At 42.6% G+C, this 19666-nt stretch overlaps 1 protein-coding gene across 1 annotated transcript in view; it reads left to right on the top strand.

The window, feature by feature from the left end:
- The first annotated feature begins 3396 nt into the window (after positions 1 to 3396).
- Positions 3397 to 19666, top strand: part of cct8 (chaperonin containing TCP1, subunit 8 (theta)) — a 29831-nt gene continuing 13561 nt past the window's right edge. The window contains exons 1-10 of the mRNA XM_070893313.1: positions 3397 to 3581; positions 6558 to 6648; positions 6748 to 6827; positions 7981 to 8130; positions 8779 to 8959; positions 13078 to 13139; positions 13483 to 13620; positions 16320 to 16498; positions 17194 to 17260; positions 17346 to 17433. Of these exons, the coding sequence (XP_070749414.1) occupies positions 3522 to 3581; positions 6558 to 6648; positions 6748 to 6827; positions 7981 to 8130; positions 8779 to 8959; positions 13078 to 13139; positions 13483 to 13620; positions 16320 to 16498; positions 17194 to 17260; positions 17346 to 17433 (1096 nt within the window). The 5' untranslated portion in view covers positions 3397 to 3521. The remainder of the gene's footprint in view (positions 3582 to 6557; positions 6649 to 6747; positions 6828 to 7980; positions 8131 to 8778; positions 8960 to 13077; positions 13140 to 13482; positions 13621 to 16319; positions 16499 to 17193; positions 17261 to 17345; positions 17434 to 19666) is intronic.

The raw sequence follows: 19666 nt of genomic DNA, 5'->3' as shown, positions 1-19666 counted from the left end.
TGCCTAACTCGCACCAAGTCCCGCTCACCCATCACCCATGTTTCATCCTTATTTTCCAATCCCTCCATGGCCTCGCCCCTCCCTATCTCTCTAATCTCCTTCACCCCCCACAACCGCACCCCCCCCCATCCCCACCCTCCTCGAGATGACTGCGCTCCTCTAATTCTGCCCTCTTGAGCATCTCTGATTATAATTGCTCAACCATTGGTGGCCGTGCCTTCTGTTGCCTAGGCCCTAAGCTCTGGAATTCCCTGCCTAAACCTCTCTGCCTCTCTTTCCTTCTTCAAGACGCTCTATAAAACCTACCTCTTTGCCCAAATTTTTGGTCACCTGCCCTAATTTCTCCTTATCAGTGTCAAATTTTATGTCTCGTAATACTCCAGTGAAGTGTCTTGGAACGTTTCACTATGTTAAAGGCGCTTTATAAATACAAGTTGTTGTTGTATTTGAAACGTTGCTATTGAACCAATGAATTCTGAACCCCCAATCCGAGGCTCATTCTTAGGAAGAATTCAAACTTGAAATGGACTTGAATCGCTAACTTTTGACTTAGAGACGAGAGTGCTACTCACTGAGCCATGTCTGACACCTGACATTATAACACTGACGACACTTCAGAAGTTCTTCATTGGCTGTAAAGCAATTTGGGACATTTTTTGTTGAATTAGCCAAACATAGCCAGGCCAGTGGGGAAGGGGGGTTGGATACAAAGGTTGGGCAAATAAAAAATCAGCCAGGATTCCCACCTCCCAGAGGTTACTACCTAGAGAGCTCTACTGAAAAAGCCAGTATGTAGAGACATCAAGGACAGGATTGAGCTGGATTGTGATAACTCCCATTGTCAAATAACCCATTGCCACTCACAATCTAGGCCCACATGTGAAGAATGGCCATTTATCTGAGATACAAAAGGGCAGCCAACACTAGTGGATCTGTGGCTAACACCACATTCCTGTATATGTTTCACCTTCAGAAACATAGAAAGTAGGTGCAGGAGTAGGCCATTTGGCCCTTCGAGCCTGCACCGCCATTCAATATGATCATGGCTGATCATTCAACTTCAGTACTCCATTCCTGCTTTCTCTCCATACCCCTTAAAAAGGGGCAAAGCCTTGATTAAGCCTTACCTAGAATACTGTGTCCAATTTTGATCCCCTCACATGGTGGGTGTGGTGATATAGAGACCCTGGAATAGGTTCAGAGGGGGAGCCACTAAATTGATGCCTAGTTTAAAAGTCTTTACTTAGACACCTGTATATTTTTACTCTGGAATTGGGTGAATTTGACCAGACGGAATTCCTCATCGGCGCCAAACCCCGGAACCTCCCTCGGGAGCCAGCGCCTCACAACTTGAGCCGCCTCGGGGAAATCCCCTCCGTGCCTTTCAGTTCTGCGCGGAGGGGTTTCCTGTACGGGCTGCTCCTGCATACTCTCAACTTTGCCATCCTCGTACCATCTTGCCGTCCGGAGGAGGCGGGGGTCCCCGATGGAGTGCACTCTACGCGGGAGTCCTCCCACTATTTATCGGGGACATGGCCTGGAGGGTGGTGCACGGAGCAGTCCCGTGCAACAAATTTTTAAGCCGGTTCACGGGTTCCCAGGCCGCCTGAAATTTCTGCGGTCTGGAAGGGTCCGTGTTCCACGTTTTTACTGAATGTGCGAGGTTGCAGCCCCTGTTCCACTATTTAAAGGGGCTGCTCCTGAAATTCTGGTTGCACTTCAGTCCCACACTCCTGATCTTCGGGCACCCTGTGTGGAGGGGAGCGGGTAGGTCCGAGGGCCTCCTCGTAGGACTGCTCCTGGGCACGGCCAAGGGTGCCATCAGCCGGTCCAGGCAGTGGGCGGTCGAGGGGGATGTTCAGCCTGACTGCCTGCCTCTCTTCCGCGTCTACATCCGGTCCAGGGTGTCCTTAGAGATGGAGCACGCGGTGTCCACCGGTACGCTCGCGGCCTTCCGCGAGAGGTGGGTGCCGGAGGGACTGGAGTGCATCATCACCCCCGGCAACCAAATTTTAATTTGATTTTATATGTTTTAAAGTTTAATTTGCTTAATTGCCGGATTTTTAGTGCCCCCCTCCCCTTTTATAGGAGGCACTTGTAAACTTTATGATTTTATTGCCCCCCCAAAAAAATCACAAAAAAACCCCCAAAAAAGTATTAAAAAAACAACAAAAAAAACCCCAAAAAAGGGCATTTGAAAAGTGGCTGGAGTGTTCCCCAGATTAGGGAGCACTTGATTTAATGTTTATTTTGTCTCCCCCCCCCCCAAAAGAGTTGTAGAGCTGTTGGGGACAGTTAAGTGTCTGGAGTGTACCCCAGATTGGGGGGCACTCGATCTAACGTTTATTTTTGTTCCCCAAAAAAGTTGGGTGAATTTGATAAGATATTTAAAACAATGAAGTTGCAAGACTGTGACCGTGCGGTTAGACTATTTGATTTAAATAGGTTAGTGAGAACCAGGGACAATTCAGAAGAATGAGAGGTGATCTTGTCGAAATGTATAAGATTATGAGGGGGCTTGACAAGGTGGATTCAGAGAGGATGTTTCCACTCGTGGGGGAAATCTAGAATTAGGAGGCATAGTTTAAGAATAGGGGGCCGCCCATTTAAAATTGAGATGAGGAATTTCTTCTCACAGAGGGTCGTAAACCTGTGGAATTCTCCGCACCAGAGAGTTGTGGAGGCTAGGTCATTGAATATATTTAAGGTGGAGATAGACAGATTTTTGAGCGATAAGGGAGTGACGGGTTATGGGAGCAGGCAGGGAAGCGGAGCTGAGCCCAAGATCAGATCGGCCATGATCTTACATCGGCTGATCCCAGAATCATGCCCCAGTGGTTCCTGGTGCACGAGATGAATGGTGGGGTGTCAGGGAATGTTGATGGTCATCAAAGATGAAAGTTGTTGTGTCTCTTTCCCTTCTCTTTGTCACCTCGGTTTTGGTGCTGATGGATATTCCGGAATTCTGCTTCGGCCAGGCGAATGAAGTAGAAAACTCTGCCGACCTTTCCCCCACTGACGAAAGTGATGAGTCTGAAGACCCAACTGACCTGACCGCTACCCAACACCCCACATTGTATTCCATCTGCCAAACTTAGCCCATTCGCTTAACCTATCTAAATCTCTTTGCAGCCTCTCTGTGTCCTCTACACAACCCGCTTTCCCACTAATCTTTGTGTCATCTGCAAATTTTGTTACACTACACTCTGTCGCCTCTTCCAGGTCATCTATGTATATTGTAAACAGTTGTGGTCCCAGCACCAATCCCTGTGGCACACCACTAACCACCGATTTCCAACCCGAAAAGGACCCAACACCCCACCCCAGCAACAGCCTCGGCGCTGCACAGCGCACGCGCGAAGCGTTGCTTTGCCTCGGTGGTTGTTGGGAGGAAGGGCAAGTCTCCGCGGTGGTTGTTGGGAGGAAGGGCAAGTCGCCGTGGTGCACTGTGGCCGAGTCTCTGCGCCTTAGTCCGGACAGCGTGAAGGAAACGCGGTCAGATCGACACAAAGTACCTGAAAATGGCGATGCATGTACCCAAAGCCCCGGGCTTTGCCCAGATGCTGAAAGACGGGGCGAAGGTGCGTTGCTGTGGCGGCGGGGCGAGAGGAGAGACTGTTCGGAAATGCCTTCCCAACGAAGCGCGTGCTGTGAGAAAGTTCCAGAAAGGCGGAGTCATGGCGGGCGGGCCTTCCCGCCCCAAGGCCGGGGCCCAGTGAGGCGTGTGTGTGTGTGTGTGGTACTCGGGTTACAATAACCCGAGGCCATGCTTGTCTCGGGCCCTGGGCGATCCCGGGGGGGAGGGCCGGTTCCCGGCTCCCGGCTCCCGGCTCCCGGCTCCATGTGCTCCGGCTGTCTGCGGCCGACCGTTACTGCGGCTCGGGCGGCTGTAGATGAAGCAGGGCGGAACGGCTCGGTGGCAAGGCCGGGCAGGATGGCTGTGGGGAGAGCAGGCATAGGATGGAATACCCAGTGATCACCAGCGATCCCCGGCCCCTCGGGGGAGACAATCTCCCATCAGTCGGGGCCGCATTTCACATCCACCCGCAGTTCGAGTTTTCACCTTTAATCCAATTTCCAGCCTGACTGTGCGGTGAGAAATCACCGTTTAATGTTTGAGGTGCAGTCACCGTGAATTGCCCCAGTGCCAACCCGGTCTATAAATTCGGGTCAGACTCCAGGTGCAATTGTAACTATGATCTGTTTAAATTTGGCGAATTGGTGGAATCACTATCCGCTTTACTGAGGACTGGTAGTATTTGGTGAATAGTAAAATGAGTGTGCAGCAAGTACCAAAATTCCCTGGATTCTGGGGAGGTCCCAGCAGATTGGAAAACTGCAAATGTAACGCCCCTATTTAAAAAAAGGAGGCAGACAAAAAGCAGGAAACTATAGACCAGTTAGCCTAACATCTGTGGCTTGGGAAAATGTTGGAGTCCATTATTAAAGAAGCAGTAGCAGGACATTTGGAAAAGCAAAATTCAGTCGGGCAGAGTCAGCATGGATTTATGAAGGGGAAGTCATGTTTGACAAATTTGCTGGAGTTCTTTGAGGATGTAACGAGGGTGGATAAAGGGGAACCAGTGGATGTGGTGTATTTAGATTTCCAGAAGGCATTTGACATAAAAGGTTACTGCACAAGATAAAAATCCTCTAGCATGGATAGAGGATTGGCTGACTAACAGAAAATAGAGAGTCGGGATAAATGGTTCATTCTCTGGTTGGCAACCAGTAACTAGTGGGGTGCCACAGGGATCAGTGCTGGGACCCCAACTATTTACAATCTATATTAATGACTTGGAAGAAGGGACCGAGTGTAACGTAGCCAAGTTTGCTGATGATGGGAAGAAAAGCAATGTGTGAGGAGGACACAAAAGGACATTGGCTAAGTGAGTGGACAAAAATTTGACAGAAGGAGTATAATGTTAGAAAGTGTGAAGTTATGCACTTTGGCAGAAAAAAAATCAAAGAGCAAGTTATTATTTAAATGGAGAAAAATTGCAAATTACAGTTATACAGGGTATTGGTGAGGCCACACCTGGAATACTGCGTGCAGTTTTGGTTTCCATATTTAAGAAAGGATATACTTGCTTTGGAGGTAGTTCAGAGAAAGTGTTTACTGGGTTGATTCTGGAGATGAGAGGGTTGACTTATGAGGAAAGGTTGGGCCTCTAATCATTGGCATTCAGAAGAATGAGAGGTGATCTTATCGAAACGTATAAGATTATGAGGGGGATGGAGAGAGGATGTTTCCACTGATGGGGGAGACTAGTACTAGGGGGCATAGTCTCATAACAAGGGTCCGCCCATTTAAAACTGAGATGAGGAGGAATTTCTTCTCTGAGGGTAGTAAATCTGTGGAATTCGCTGCCTCAGAGCTGTGGAAGCTGGGTCATTGAATAAATTTAAGACAGAAATAGACAGTTTCTTAACTGATAGGGTTTTGGGGAGCGGGCAGGGAAGTGGACCTGAGTCCATGATCGGATCAGCCATGATTGCAATAAATGGCGGAGGGATGTGATCGGGGCCCAGCGGAGGCGTGAGTTCGGGGGCAGCACGGGCCAGCCCACAATACGATACGTGTGCGTACTTGGTCCGAGCAACAGAGCAGGTCTCCAGTTGTCTTGGGTAATCCTTGCCACTGGACAAGCCCGTGTGATGGCTGGTGTGCAACGGTCACCACACGTTTTTAAAAAAAAAAAAAAAAATCCACGCAGACATCTTCCACCCTTGAGGATTTAGTTCGGGATCATTCGAAGCACCTGTGAACTCATCCTTTTTTTTTGGCGTGGAAGCAAGTCATCCTCGTTTCAAGGGACTGCCTATGATGATGAAATGGCCACCTCCTCCTATTTCTTATGTTATGGCTTGCTTTAAATATCACTGGTCATTTTTAGCACAGTTGGCAATGAAGTGGGTGAATTTTGAATGAGTACGAGATGTCACTATTGCAATTTAGTTTTAGTTAAATCCAAACATTTGAAGCTGTATAGTTTATAGCACAGAATGCCAAGCACATATTAAAGAAAGATTTGCATTTATATAGCACCTTTCACAACCACTGAACATCTCCAAGCGCTTTACAGCCAATGAAGTACTTTTGGAGTGTCGTCACTGTTGTGATGTGGGAAACGTGTCAGCCAATTTACGCACAGAAAACTCCCACAAACAGCAATGTGATAATGACCAGATAATCTGTTTTTGTTACGTTGATTGAGCGATAAATATTGGCCAGGACACCGGGGATAATTGCCCTGTTCCTTTTGAAATAATACCATGGGATCTTTTACGTCCATCTGAGAGAGCAGATGTTTAACGTCTCATCTGAAAGTCGGCACAGCACCTCTGACAGTGCAGCACTCGCTCAGCACTGCACTCGAATATCGGCCTCGATTTTATGTGCTCAAGTCCCTGGAGTGGGACTTGAACCCACATCCTTCTGACTTAGGCGAGAATGCTACCCACTGAGCCACTTTTCGATATATTTTTAATCCTAAATATATATGGTATTTATTCTTTTAAGTTGTAATTGATGTATACTTATCTGTACGTTTCAGCACTTTTCAGGCTTGGAGGAGGCAGTTTACAGAAATATTCAAGCTTGCAAGGAGCTGGCTCAGACCACCCGTACAGCTTACGGTCCAAATGGTATGATTATGCAGCTTCACACAATTCTATGAAAAATGCTTCATTGTTGCTTGTTTTACTACTGGTGCTATTGTACTAATATGCTTAATGTTTTTATAGGGATGAATAAAATGGTCATCAATCATGTGGAGAAACTTTTTGTTACCAATGATGCTGCTACTATACTGCGAGAATTGGAGGTAGGTAGTCAAATAACTTTTAACTTCACAAAACAGGCTCCACATTTTTTTTTTTAAGTCCTGTTTAGTGAAGTTCAAGTTTCAATTTGGCAATCTAATACTGTTCATGTTTATGAAGTGCAGCTATAACTAATAAGAGTTAGGGAGCCACTAGAAAAAAAGGATAGCCAGTTGAAGAAATTTTGCTTGTATCATGTTTGCGGTTTTTGCAAGTTAGAGCATTTTCTTCAGTAGAATTAGTGATAATCTGCATGAGTAATATTTTCATTGTCATTCATCCATAACATGGAAATCCCGATATTAAGATGATGCCAATAAGCCCAATCCATTGCACCTGTTGATCCCGTCTTTAGGGCACACAACTTCCTTTCTCTACTTCCCTTGGAGAGAGAAAAAAATCAAACGGCGTTGATAAATATTCTATAAATCTTTATCTTGTTTTTCAATACATGACCCTGAATCATCTATCTTCTCTGGGAATTGATTCTACATAATCATTATCTTCTAGGATGGGGAGATTTAATTTCTAATTGGAGCTTGTGAATTTTGTATGTGTCCTTTTAATCCTATGCTGATTGTCTAGGATAAATAACTTGCTTACTTCCACTTGTTTAAAACGCTCATCCTTGATTTCAAATCCTTCCATGGCTTTGCTGCTCCTGAACTCTCTATCCTCGTCCAATCTTACAACCCTTCGATATCTGCACTACTTCAATTCTGGCCTTTTGCGCATCCCCAATATTCTTTGCTCCACCTTTGGCTGCCTAGGCCCTAAACTCTGGAATTCCCTCCCTAAGCCTTTCCGCATCTCTACCTCTTTAAAATGCTCTTTTAAAACCTACCTCCTTCATCTGTCCTAATTCGCTTTATGTAGCTTGGTGTTAAACTTTGTTACTCACTCCTGTGAAGTGCCTTGGGAGGTTTTATTAAAGGCACAGTATATATGCAAGGTGTTCACAGCAACTGTAACTTATAAGACCTGCCCTCAGTTTTTTTTCTGTGGCGACAATAAGTCAAGTCACTCAAACCATTCTTCATAACTTCGATTCCCATGGTGTGGATATTGTTCTCTGAACAATTGTGAATCCATCTATGTTGTTGATGATTCTCTCTTCTGATAATTCAATGCAATGCTTATATTTCTTTGATACAGGTTCAGCATCCTGCAGCTAAGATGTTGGTAATGGCTTCCCACATGCAGGAACAAGAGGTTGGAGACGGAACAAATTTTGTGCTAGTTTTTTCTGGTGCTCTATTGGAACTAGCTGAGGAGCTTCTGCGAATGGGTCTTTCGGTCACAGAGGTGCGTAACTTTTTTTTTAAAATCTGGTGATTTGTCTTCATGGCTTTGTATGTTTTACAGTGTTTAAATCTTGATAAATGGATTTTCAAAGAGATTGAACCCTATAGATACTTTGTGTGCCAGAGACATGCGATCACAGACATGTATACAAGGTAATTGGTCCAAAGTGCATGGGAATATATTACTATAACTTATCCAGGTCAGGGGTTTTGAAATAATGTGATGAAGACAGTCCCTAATCGCTGGCCGTCTGGCTCAAAATCCCCATTTTCAAGTTGGTCCAAATTGCACTTCATTGGTTTTGTCTTGGTTCAATTTTGTGAGCCTGGAGGTTGGAAAGTACTTTTCTTAGCATTGTCCCATTGCTGGATCAGGCTGCTTGCTTCTTTGGGCACAGTCAGTGTGTGCTCCAGAGAAATCGAGGAAGACTTGAGAAAGTGAGAATTTATGCCGTTGGTGGTGTTGTAGATTATTTCTATGACCAATAACTGGATATTTAGAAGTTAAGAACTTATGAACTTCAGTAGGATTAATATTTTTGTTGTGGAGAGAGTAAGAAGATTCAGCAATTTAAAAAAAAAATGCAGTAGATAGAAAAATGTTTTAAATTTGACTGTTATTTCATGATGTTTCTAATATACTCTATAGGTAATAGAAGGCTATGAGGCAGCTTCCAAAAAAGCTCTAGAAATCCTTCCAGATCTGGTTTGTTCCTCCGTCAAGAACCTGCGGGATACAGAAGATGTATCTCCTGTCATTCGAGCTGCTGTAATGAGCAAACAGTATGGCAATGAGGATTTTCTGTGCAAGCTAATTACACAAGCATGTGGTATGTGATAAAAGTTTTGATTTAAATTCTGGATTTGCAACTATTAAAATGCTGAATTTTAAATCTACACCGTGTATAATGCAACCAGTGTATAGACCAATGTGCACATAAATGATTACAAATAATCTTGACTAAAGCTGTGCCTATATGGTTCAGGAACATTTGTTTTTTTGTGTTGAAAACTTCTCTACCAAACTAGAAGATAAATTGAGACATTAGGGATTGTTGAAGGTGTGTGCTAATCTCATATTTTTCGATTGGACTGCTGATTGAGGTTAACCAAGTAAAGTTACAGCACATATAGAATGTCTTAATTCCTGCAGGATCATGTAGATCTTCAGGTTGGGTATGTGAAAAACAGCTCTTAATGCTGTGATATGTGTGAAATATTTAATGATTTGAATTCTGAATTTGCAACTGTTAAAATGCTACATTTTAAATATATACCATGAAAATAAAATGGACAGTATTGGTAAGCAATGATGTAAAACAGCAATGGGAAACATTGAAAAAGATGTTGAACAGCACAGGAAAAATATATTCTGCTAAAAAACAAGCTTAAATACTAATGACATACCATTGAAGAATAAAGAGCTGTGGGATAAATGATAGGTAAGGAAAGGGGCATACACTAAGTACATGGACAGCAGGGGAGAGCACAATCAGGGAGACACAAATAGACTAGGAGAGAAATTTAGTTAGCAAAGAGGAACTATGAAAGTAAATTATCAAGGAACATTAAACAAAATAGTAAAGTATTCTACAGGCAGACAAATAAAAGGGATGGTAATAGCACCATTAAGGGAAATTGCAGGAATATTAAATAATTATTTTGCATCAGTATTTACCAGGAAGATAGATCAAGTGGACATGGCATCATAAGATGAGATTAGAAATGATATAACCGCAATTAAAATAAAGAGGAGAAATATTAAATAAACTAATCAAACTGAGCATCAAATCCCTGATCCAGACAGATTGCATCTGCGAGTTCTAAAAGAAGTTAGGGAAGAGATAGCAGAGGCATTACTACACATATTTAATAATTCATTAGAAAAGAGTATAGTGCTGGAGGACTGGTGGGTAGCTAACATTATACCTATATTTAAGAAGGGAGGCAGAACATGTCCAGGCAATTGTAGACTAGTCAGCTTAACATCGGTGGTAGGAGAAATAATGGAATTCCGATTTAAAGGAGAAAATAGAAAAACATCTAGAAACCAAAAATAGAATAATGAATAGTCAACATGGATTTCAAAAGGGAAAGTCTTGCTTGACCAACCTCATTGAATTCTTTGAAGAGGGAACAGAGAGAGTTTCAGTTTTGGAACCACTATTGTTCACAATTTATATTAACAATTTAGACTTTGAGATCAAAAAACATAGGGGCCAAGTTTCGGCCTGAGTTGCTCCTGTTTTTTTGGAGCAACTGGTTTAGAATGGAGTATCTTAGAAATTGCCATTCTCGGCATTTAGTTTGCTCCAGTTCTAGTCAGTTAGAACAGTTTCAGTTTGGAACAGATTTTTTTTTTAAAAAGGGGGCGTGTCTGGCCACTTACACCCGTTTTGAAAGTTTAGGCAGTGAAAACTTACTCCAAACTAACTTAGAATGGAGTAAATGTAGATTTTTGTACGCTCAGAAAAACCTTGCCTACACTTAGAAAATCAGGCGTAGGGAATGGGGGGGAGGGGAGAAGTTTAAAGGGAAGTTTACAAACATTAAACACTTCAGTTTTACAAATAACGAGCCATCATCAATAATAAATGATAAATACATCAATAAATCAATCAAAAAAAATTAATAAATAAAAAAAATTTCAAAATCAATAATTAAACCGTTTTCTACTTACCGACTGTAGCACCAGGAGCCCTCTAAACTGTGTGCTGGGACAGGCCCCCCCCTCCCCAGTGTGTCTCTGTCAGTGTCTCTGTCTCTCTCACTCTGTCAGTGTCTGTTTCTGACAGTGAGGAGAGGGAGAAGGGAGAGAAGAGGGAGGCTGAAAGTGCTCGGCCGGGCCCAAGACCTCGGGCGGGGCCCGTCCCCAGCACCCGAATTAAAGGTGGTAGGTCGGGTCAGGAGCGGAGCGGGAGTCGGGTCAAGTCCAGGGGGTGGGGCGAGCGAGTCGCGTCGGGTCCGGCGGGGGGTGGGGGTGTTGATCCAGTGAGCCCATTCGGCCAGGGCTAGGGGCGGCGTACTTGGGCCCCTCCCACACAGTTTTGGGCGCCTGGAGCTACTGCACGGCCCGAAACTTGGGCCCATAATTTTTTAATTTGCGGGCAACGCCAAATTGGGAGGGATAGTCAATACTGAGGAGGACTGAAGCAAATCACAAGAAGCCATTAAACTTGCAGAATGGGCATATAATTAGCAAATGGATTTCAACACCGCTAAATGTGTGATATATTTTGGCAAGAAAAATAAAGTCACATATTACTTAGAAAATAAGAATCTAAATGGAATAGAGGAACAAATGGGTCTTGGAGTATAAATACACAAATCGGAAAGTTGTGATGCTGGTCAATAAGGCCAAAAGAAAAGCAAACCAAGCACTAGCGTTTATTTCTAGACGGATAGGATTGAAAAATAGAGAAGTTATACTCAACTTGTATCGAACTTTGGTTAGACTACATGGAGTACTGTGTGGTTCTGGTCGCCATATTCTAAAAAGGATATAGAGGCACTGGAGAGGGTACAAAAAAGATTTACAAGAATGATACCAGAAATGCAAGGTTAGAACCATCAGGAAAGGATGAATAAACTGGGTTTCTTTTCTCTTGAAATGAGAAGGCTGAGGGGTGACCTAATAGTTTTTCATAATTTTAAAGTTTTTGATAGAGTAGACACAGAGTGTTTCCACTTGTGGGGAAGAGCAAAACTAGATGTTGCCAATATAAGATGGTGACCAAGAAATCAAATGGGAAATTCAGTGAGAATGTAGAACTCGTTACCATGGAGTAGTTGAGGCAAATAGTATAGGTGCATTTAAGGGGAAGCTAGATAAGTACGGGAGAGAAAGGAATAGAAGGATATGCTGCTGGGTGTGGGAGGAGTCTCGTGTGGAGCATACACACCTGCGTGGATTCGTTGGGCCGAATGGCCTGATTCTGAGCTGTATAATCCTGAGTTTGAAACCATTGTTAAATTATGTAAGTAAAATAGTACTTGTAAATTTATACATTGGCCTTGAGACATTTTTGTATAGTTTGGATGGATGGTTTACAATAGGCCAAAACTAATGAATTTGGTGGAGTTTGTGGAGTTCTCAATAGCTAGATTGTCTTGACAAGTTCAAGTGAGGCTGGGTATTACAATTCCCTTTTACCAAGCTGAAGTATGTGGTAATGACTAAGTTGGTTATAAAATAATGGCTCGATGAATCTGTAAACCTCCCTACTGCTTTTTTTGTCATTGTCTTGAGCCCTGGAAGTGTTAAAGGCTTAAAAAATTAATTTGGCACTAATTGACATTTTGGAGTGCATATAGAAAATAAGAATCTAAATGGAATAGAGGAACAAATGGGTCTGGGAGTATAAATACATAAATCGGAAAGTTGTGACGTTGGTCAATAAGGCCAAAAGAAAAGCAAACCAAGCACTAGCGTTTATTTCCAGACGGATAGGATTGAAAAATAGAGAAGTTATACTCAACTTGTATCGAACTTTGGTTAGACTACCCTGCAGTTACAGTATATACGAAATCTGAATCTACCATCAGGGCCTGACCTGATACTCCTGCTTTATGTTGGCGCTGAACTTGTGTGAATTCAGAACAGTGGATGGCTGGTGTGGTGAAAAGTTTCTCTGTGGTGCTCATCTGGGATTGGGGCTGAGGCAGATTATTTAGGCAGAGTAGAGGGAGAATTCAACAATTCTTTACCAGATCTTGGCAGTGCTTGAAGCTAACACTGGATATCTGAAAAGGGAAAATGTTCTGATAGTGCTAGCATCTGTAACCTTACTCAGTACAAAATGGGGTTGGGAAATGTTTGCATGCTGTCATCCATGTTATGTTTGGTTGGGAACAGTAATACACTGTTTTAAAAGCCGCCTTTAATTCCAGGAATCACATTAGACTGATATATAAAGCCTGTATAGTAATTACTTTGTTTCCCTTTCAGTATCTGTCTATTCAGAATCCGGTCATTTTAATGTGGACAACATTCGAGTCTGCAAAATTCTGGTGAGTCTTTTGGACAAGACAACATTTTTGTCTTATGGTTTGGGTTATTACAGCATTAGACTTGCTATAATAAGCATTTCCTTTAATTTTATCAGTGCTCAATTATGGTCAGTCAATAGGTAGGAGTAATGAAACGTTCCATTTTGTTTATATAGGAGCATAAAGGTTTGGTTGAATGAAATTGAAAAAATTTTACAGAACACTACAAATTAAAATTTGAGCTTGTGGATTATTGATGCCTTTACGGTTATTGGCAGAAATTGTTGATTAATTGAACAACAACATAGTGGCTTGATCAGAAAGGGTTTGGTGTGATGTTGATGTACAATTTCTGTGTTTTTAGGGAGCTGGTGTGCATTCTTCTTCGGTGTTTCATGGAATGGTTTTCAAACGAGAGACCGAGGGGGATGTTACCTCTGTCAAAGATGCCAAAATAGCAATATATTCTTGTCCTTTTGACTGCATGGTAACAGAGACAAAGGTATCATATCTAAATTCTGTTTGATAACATTTCACAATTCATATGATATTTCAGAACTGTAATATTCAGAAAACCATTTTCATACTAGGCTTACGATGCGATGTTAAGTTTAAAAGATCACCCGTGATTCCTCGCAGTACGTTGCGCACATGCTGGTTTATAATGCCAGCATCATGATATAACATCATGTATACAGGGGCAACGTCCTGAATCTGGAATTGTCCGAAAACTGGACATTTTGCTCATAGCTGATGGAGTCGTCCGGAATTATTGTCCGAAAACCGGACATTTTTGAGACAACCCAAAATCTGGCACTGATTCAGTCGAGGATTCCGGATTTCAGTCGAGAAAATAAAGTCTGAAATCCGGAATCCGTGCCAGATTTCAGACCTCGCAGCTCAAAACACGGCACTGATTCGGTTGAGGATTTCAGATATAATTTTCTTGTCTGAAATCCGGAACAATCCCAAAAATGGAACGGATTTGGTCCCGAGAATTTCGAATTTCGGACGTTGTACCTGTAATATAATCTCCTAAAGTGGAGATATGTTTAATTTGACCTGTCCTTCAAATGGCACCGTATAATTGTTGTAAATAATCCTGCGGTCAGAATGAATTTAATTACTGTTAGTAAAGAAAGTTTGTAGATTGTGAGGTGCCTGTAAATTTGTCTCGATCTGCAATCTTCCCTCGCCAATAGCAATAACATGTAATTGATTTCAGTAGGGAATATCTGCCCTTTGTTTTATTTATATTCTGAAGTGTGATTCTTTCTCTCAACCTTTATTATACAAAAAACATTTATTAAAAAAAATACTCTGTTTCCTTGTTGTAAACTTTACTAAACAAATAGTCCCCCAAGTTATAGCTGAACCAAAGATTGCAGTGGGTTTATCTGTGAAAGTGCATTTTGTCTTGCACATAGTTAATGGTGCAGGGGTAGACTCTTAAAGAAACAGAGTAACTACTTGTACTAACCGCTTCTGTGCATGCGTCCTCCCGATCCCGCCTGGAGGGAGGAGAGAGAGAGAGGCCTGCGCGAGCCGGGGAAGGGAGAGAAAGAAAGAGAGCGGGGAGGGAGGGAGGGAGTGAGAGCCTGGGTGGGGGCAGGAGAGAGCCAGCCTTTGCGGGTGGGGGGAGGGGAGAGAGCGCCTTATTATGGGGGGGGGGGCGCCTAGCGGGTGGAGGGAACCCGGGGGAAGCGGATCACGTTCTTCCAACCCCAATTTCTCGGAAAGCTTGGTGGGTGTGTTACAAGGGACATCGTTGGAATGGATAAAATCCCGAATTCGAGACACTGTCATTATTCACTGCATATCCAATAACCCTGTTAACAATCTGCACACAATACTCCATTTATGGCGAAGGGGTGGTAAGGTCTTGTGATTGGGTAAGGGACTTAGGCTGGTGGAGGCAGCACTTGTTCTGGGATATGGGAATTTGGCTGGGGGAGGGATGCAGTTGCACTGGGGTAAGGAACTGCGGCTGGGGGATGCAGCACTTGCGTTGGGGTAAGATACTTGTGTCCTCCGTGTTTGAGATGTGTCCTCTGACTTGTGAAGTCATAATGGATCATGTTACAGTGTGCAAAGTTAGGCTGAACAGTTCTATTTACACATTCCAGAGAAACCTCAGGGTGTGGCTTATCCTCCAATGGAGAGCCAATCAGAAAAACGGCTGCCATTCAGTTCGAACAAATAGTTGCATCCATTACTATCGGCCAGGACATCGGGGATAATCCCCTGCTCTTCTTCAAAATAGTGCCATGGGATCTTTTACGTCCACTTGAGGGACCTCGGTTTAAAGTCTCATCCGAAAGACGGCACCTCCAACAGTGCAGTGTTCCCTCAGCACTACTGAAGTGTCCGCCTAGCTTTTTGTGCTTGGGTCTCTGGAGTGGGACTTGAACCCACAACCTTCTGACTCAGACGAGTGTGCTACCAACTGAACCACAGCTGGCACCATATAGCAATCGTCTCTGGCATTTTCATAATGGCAGCTGTCAACGTGTCTGGAGGCAGAACATGCACCAAAGAACTCAGGATGCCCCTGTGGTCCACAACCTAATTCCTTCATCAGGTACCACAAACATCACCCGAGTCAGATCTTTCCTCCATAACTACCTGCACGTGCACATGCAGTCCCTAGTGATGGCCGATGAATGCTTGGGAGCGCATATTTGTTGGTTTAGGGCGCAACTTTCTTCCTTGCCTGCCGTTTTGCAGCCTGTTTTCAGGTAGAAGAATTTGAGTATGGTGAATAGCTGTTTCCCGGCTTAAAATAAAAGTTGGGTAGATCTCGAGATGCAACAGTGCAATGATGATCGTTGATGTGATTATGATTTGTCTTTTCACAAGTGATTTTGTTCAAAGTATTCTCATTTCTCTTATAGGATTATTTTGCAAAGTTGTCACTATCTAAGAATAACATTTACATTGTATATTCTTGTTGGATGACCTAAACATTGTCTGAACCTTAGCTACTTACTTCAAAGCACAGCTTATAGCAATCAAGTTGAATGTAAATTACAACAGAAAATGCTGGAAGCACTCAGCAGGCCAGGCAACAGACTGTTCAATGTTTCTAGCATTTTCTGTTTTTGTTTCGGATTCCAGCATCCGTAGCATTTTGCCATTGTACTGAATTTAAATTACTTTAGGAGTGAATAATCTTTTCTCGTGTGAAACGTTTTTTTGAAGGGGACGGTTTTGTTGAAGAGTGCAGATGAATTGATGACTTTCAGCAAAGGAGAGGAGAATCTCATGGAGGTTCAGGTGAAGGCTATAGCCGAGGCTGGTGTTAATCTAATCGTAACTGGAGGAAAAGTCGCAGACATGGCCCTGCATTATGCTAACAAGTACCAGCTGATGGTGGTTAGGTAAGTGATTTTATAAATTAGTTTCTGGGACCAGGTCCACTTCCTCTTGCTCCATGCTCAGCAGGTCTGGGAGTTCCATCAGAGTACAATGTGCTATTATTGATGAATTAAAAAAAATAACAATTAATTTGGTTTGCTGAATGTGACATATAATTCAAGGAAATAACCCAGTTTGGGGGAACTTTGTTCATGTTAAACTGGTATCAAAACTTTTGAATAGTGAGGATTCAGTGAGCTGCTTATGGATATTGGGTGAGGGTGGGCTTGGCTGCAGTGCTCTCAATCAAATAATCTAAATGTAGTCAGTGGTGCGTTGACAAATGAAGAATAGTCATTTGGGTGAGTTACCAGCCAGGCATCTGTGGAACAGTACCACTGATGAATCACTGTTCTTGGAGGAGAAAGGGGCAGAAAACTGGTGGGGTTGCTTTTTTTAATAAGCGTACTTTATAGAAAATTTGCACAAGGGCCAGCACTTGAGGAAATTGAAGGAAATAGGCATTCAAGAATATGGGGTTATTTAGCTTTTAAGTTAGTGGTAAACTGCTCTATTGATTCGCTTTTTATTTGATAATAAATGGGTCGGCTTTGCTACTGATTCCCAAATATCTTTGTATAATTGAAATTATAATCAAAAATAAGTCTAAATTGCTTTTTTTTTGTCCTCGCCTATGGTGTCCATTTTGTTTTTCCAGGTTAAACTCTAAATGGGATTTAAGAAGACTATGCAAAACAATAGGAGCTACAGCCCTTCCTCGATTGGTGGGTAGCATAATAAATTCAATCTTTTAATAATTGCATTTAACTTTTAATGTAATTTTTAAACTTAATGGTGTCAATTTTACAGACTCCACCCACTCCAGAAGAAATGGGATACTGTGACAGTGTTTACTTGTCAGAAGTTGGTGATACACAGGTGATGGTATTTAAGCATGGTGAGTTTAAAATAAAATGTAGTATAGATTATAAATGATTATGTTTGATAGATATGCTTACGGTACTACTTTAAAAACTTAAAATGTTAATTCTTAATAAATCCACTGAAGTTTACAGCTGGAGATATACAGTGCATTATTTGTCTTATCAACTGAAAAGGTCTGGAGAGTATAATACTCAGTGAGCTTATCAGAACAAGCTTATTGTTCACCCGAGGTACACCATCTCTCATATTTCTGTTCTCTGGATTTATTAATTTTAATTCTTAAATATTAATTCTTAAGTAAAAGCAAGCACAACAGATTTCATTAGGTTACAAAATGTATACTGTACATGTAAGTTTAATTTACAAATCTCAGGTTCAGGAGGATCTGAGAATTGGCATGCAACTTGGACCAGTATTCCTACTGCAAGGTTTGTGTGTAAAATTTGGTAATGAGTGCCTGAGTGTTTCTGCTAGCCTCCAATTGTCAACAGCCTGACAACGCATAATCCACTAAAAGGCTTCAATTTGGGCTATAATTAAAAACCTAAATCACAAGACTGGAAAAGACACTAGTCCACCTGGCCAATCCCAAAACTAATGCATCTCAATCACCTACTTCCTCAATTGTATATGTAATAATGCTTATATGTTTATATAATCTACATATGTTTCCACACTAAGTCTGGAGTAGCTATTACTGAGACATGGCTGAAAGAAGGGCAGGTATGGCAGCTCAACATTCCTGGTTATAGAGTTTTCAGACTGGATAGAGAGAGGGGTAAAAAAGGAAGGGGTTCGCAGTATTAATTAAAGAGACAATTACAGCCGTGAGAAGGGATGATATGTTAGAGGGGTCATCAATCAAGGCCAGATGGGTTGAATTAAAGAACAAAAAAGGGGCGATCGCACAACTGGGAGTGTACTATAGACCCCCAAACAGTCAGAGGGAAATAAAAGAACAAATATGTGGACAAATTGCTGCTAAGTGCAAAAAATTTAGAGCTGTAATAGTGGGGGATTACACTAATATTAACTGGGGGAAATGGGTAATGTGAATGGTACAGAGGGTGTGGAATTCCTAAAATGCATTCAGAGAACAACTTTAGCCAGTATGTAATAAGCCCAACAAGGGAGGGTGCGGCTCTGAACTTGATTTTGGGGAATGAACAGGAGCAGCTGGAAGGGGTATCGGTGGGCGAGCATTTTGGTGCTAGTGATCATAATTCAATAAGATTTAAGGAAGTCATGGAAAAGGACCAAGGTGGACCAGGGATAAAAGTTATCGGGCGGCATCTGTGGAGAGAAAAACTAAGTTAACGTTTCAGGTCGACGACCCTTCGTCAGAAGGTTCTTCATCAGAGGGTTCTGACGGAGGGTCATCAACCTGAAACGTTAACTTTGTTGGGTCTGCACAGATCCTGCCTGAACCGCTGAGATTTCCAGCATTCTCCGTTATTTTAGATTCCAGCATCCGCAGTATTTTGCTTTTATAAAAGTTCTCAATTGGGGTAAAGCCAATTTTGCTGAGATGGGATTTGGCCAAAGTGGACTGGAAACGGCTACTTGATGATAAATTAGTGTCCGAGCAGTGGGAGGCATTCAAGGAAGAGATCCTGAAGGTACAGAGCAAGCAAGTAAGGGTTGGGCTAACAAATCTAGAGCCCCCTGGATGTCAAGATAAAGGAAAAAAGGGAAGCTTATGACAGATACTGGGAATTCAATACTACAGAAACTCTAGAGGAGTATAAGAAGTGCAGGGGCGCAATTAAAAATAGAGAGCAGGAAAGCAGAAGGAGAGCACGAAAGAATGTTGCCAAGTAAAATCAGAGAAAACCCAAAGATGTTTTATAAATACATTAAGAGCAAGAGGATAACTAGAGAAAGAATGGGGCCTATTGGAGACAGTACTGAAAATCAATGTGTTGAGGCAGAAGACGTGGGTCGGATTCTTAATGAACACTTTGCATCCGTTTTCACAAAAGAGGGGCGATGCATATTTTGTAATGAGGGAGGAGGAAAGTGAAATATTAGACGAGATAAATATAGTGAGAGAGGAAGTATTAAAGAGGCTTAGCAGCTTTGAAAGTGGATAAATCCCCAGGCCCGGATGAAATGTATCCTGGGCTGTTAAGAGAAGCAAAAGAGGAAATAGAGGGTCTGACCATCATTTTCCAATCCTCTCTGGCTACAGGTGCGGTGCCAGAGGACTGGAGGACTGCAAATGTTGTACCTTTGTTTAAAAGGGG

This window comes from Pristiophorus japonicus, chromosome 11 (assembly GCF_044704955.1).
Source record: "Pristiophorus japonicus isolate sPriJap1 chromosome 11, sPriJap1.hap1, whole genome shotgun sequence".
NCBI lineage: Eukaryota > Metazoa > Chordata > Chondrichthyes > Pristiophoridae > Pristiophorus > Pristiophorus japonicus.
The sequence above is the reverse complement of the archived record's forward strand: the minus strand, read 5'-3'. Positions and strand labels throughout refer to the sequence as shown.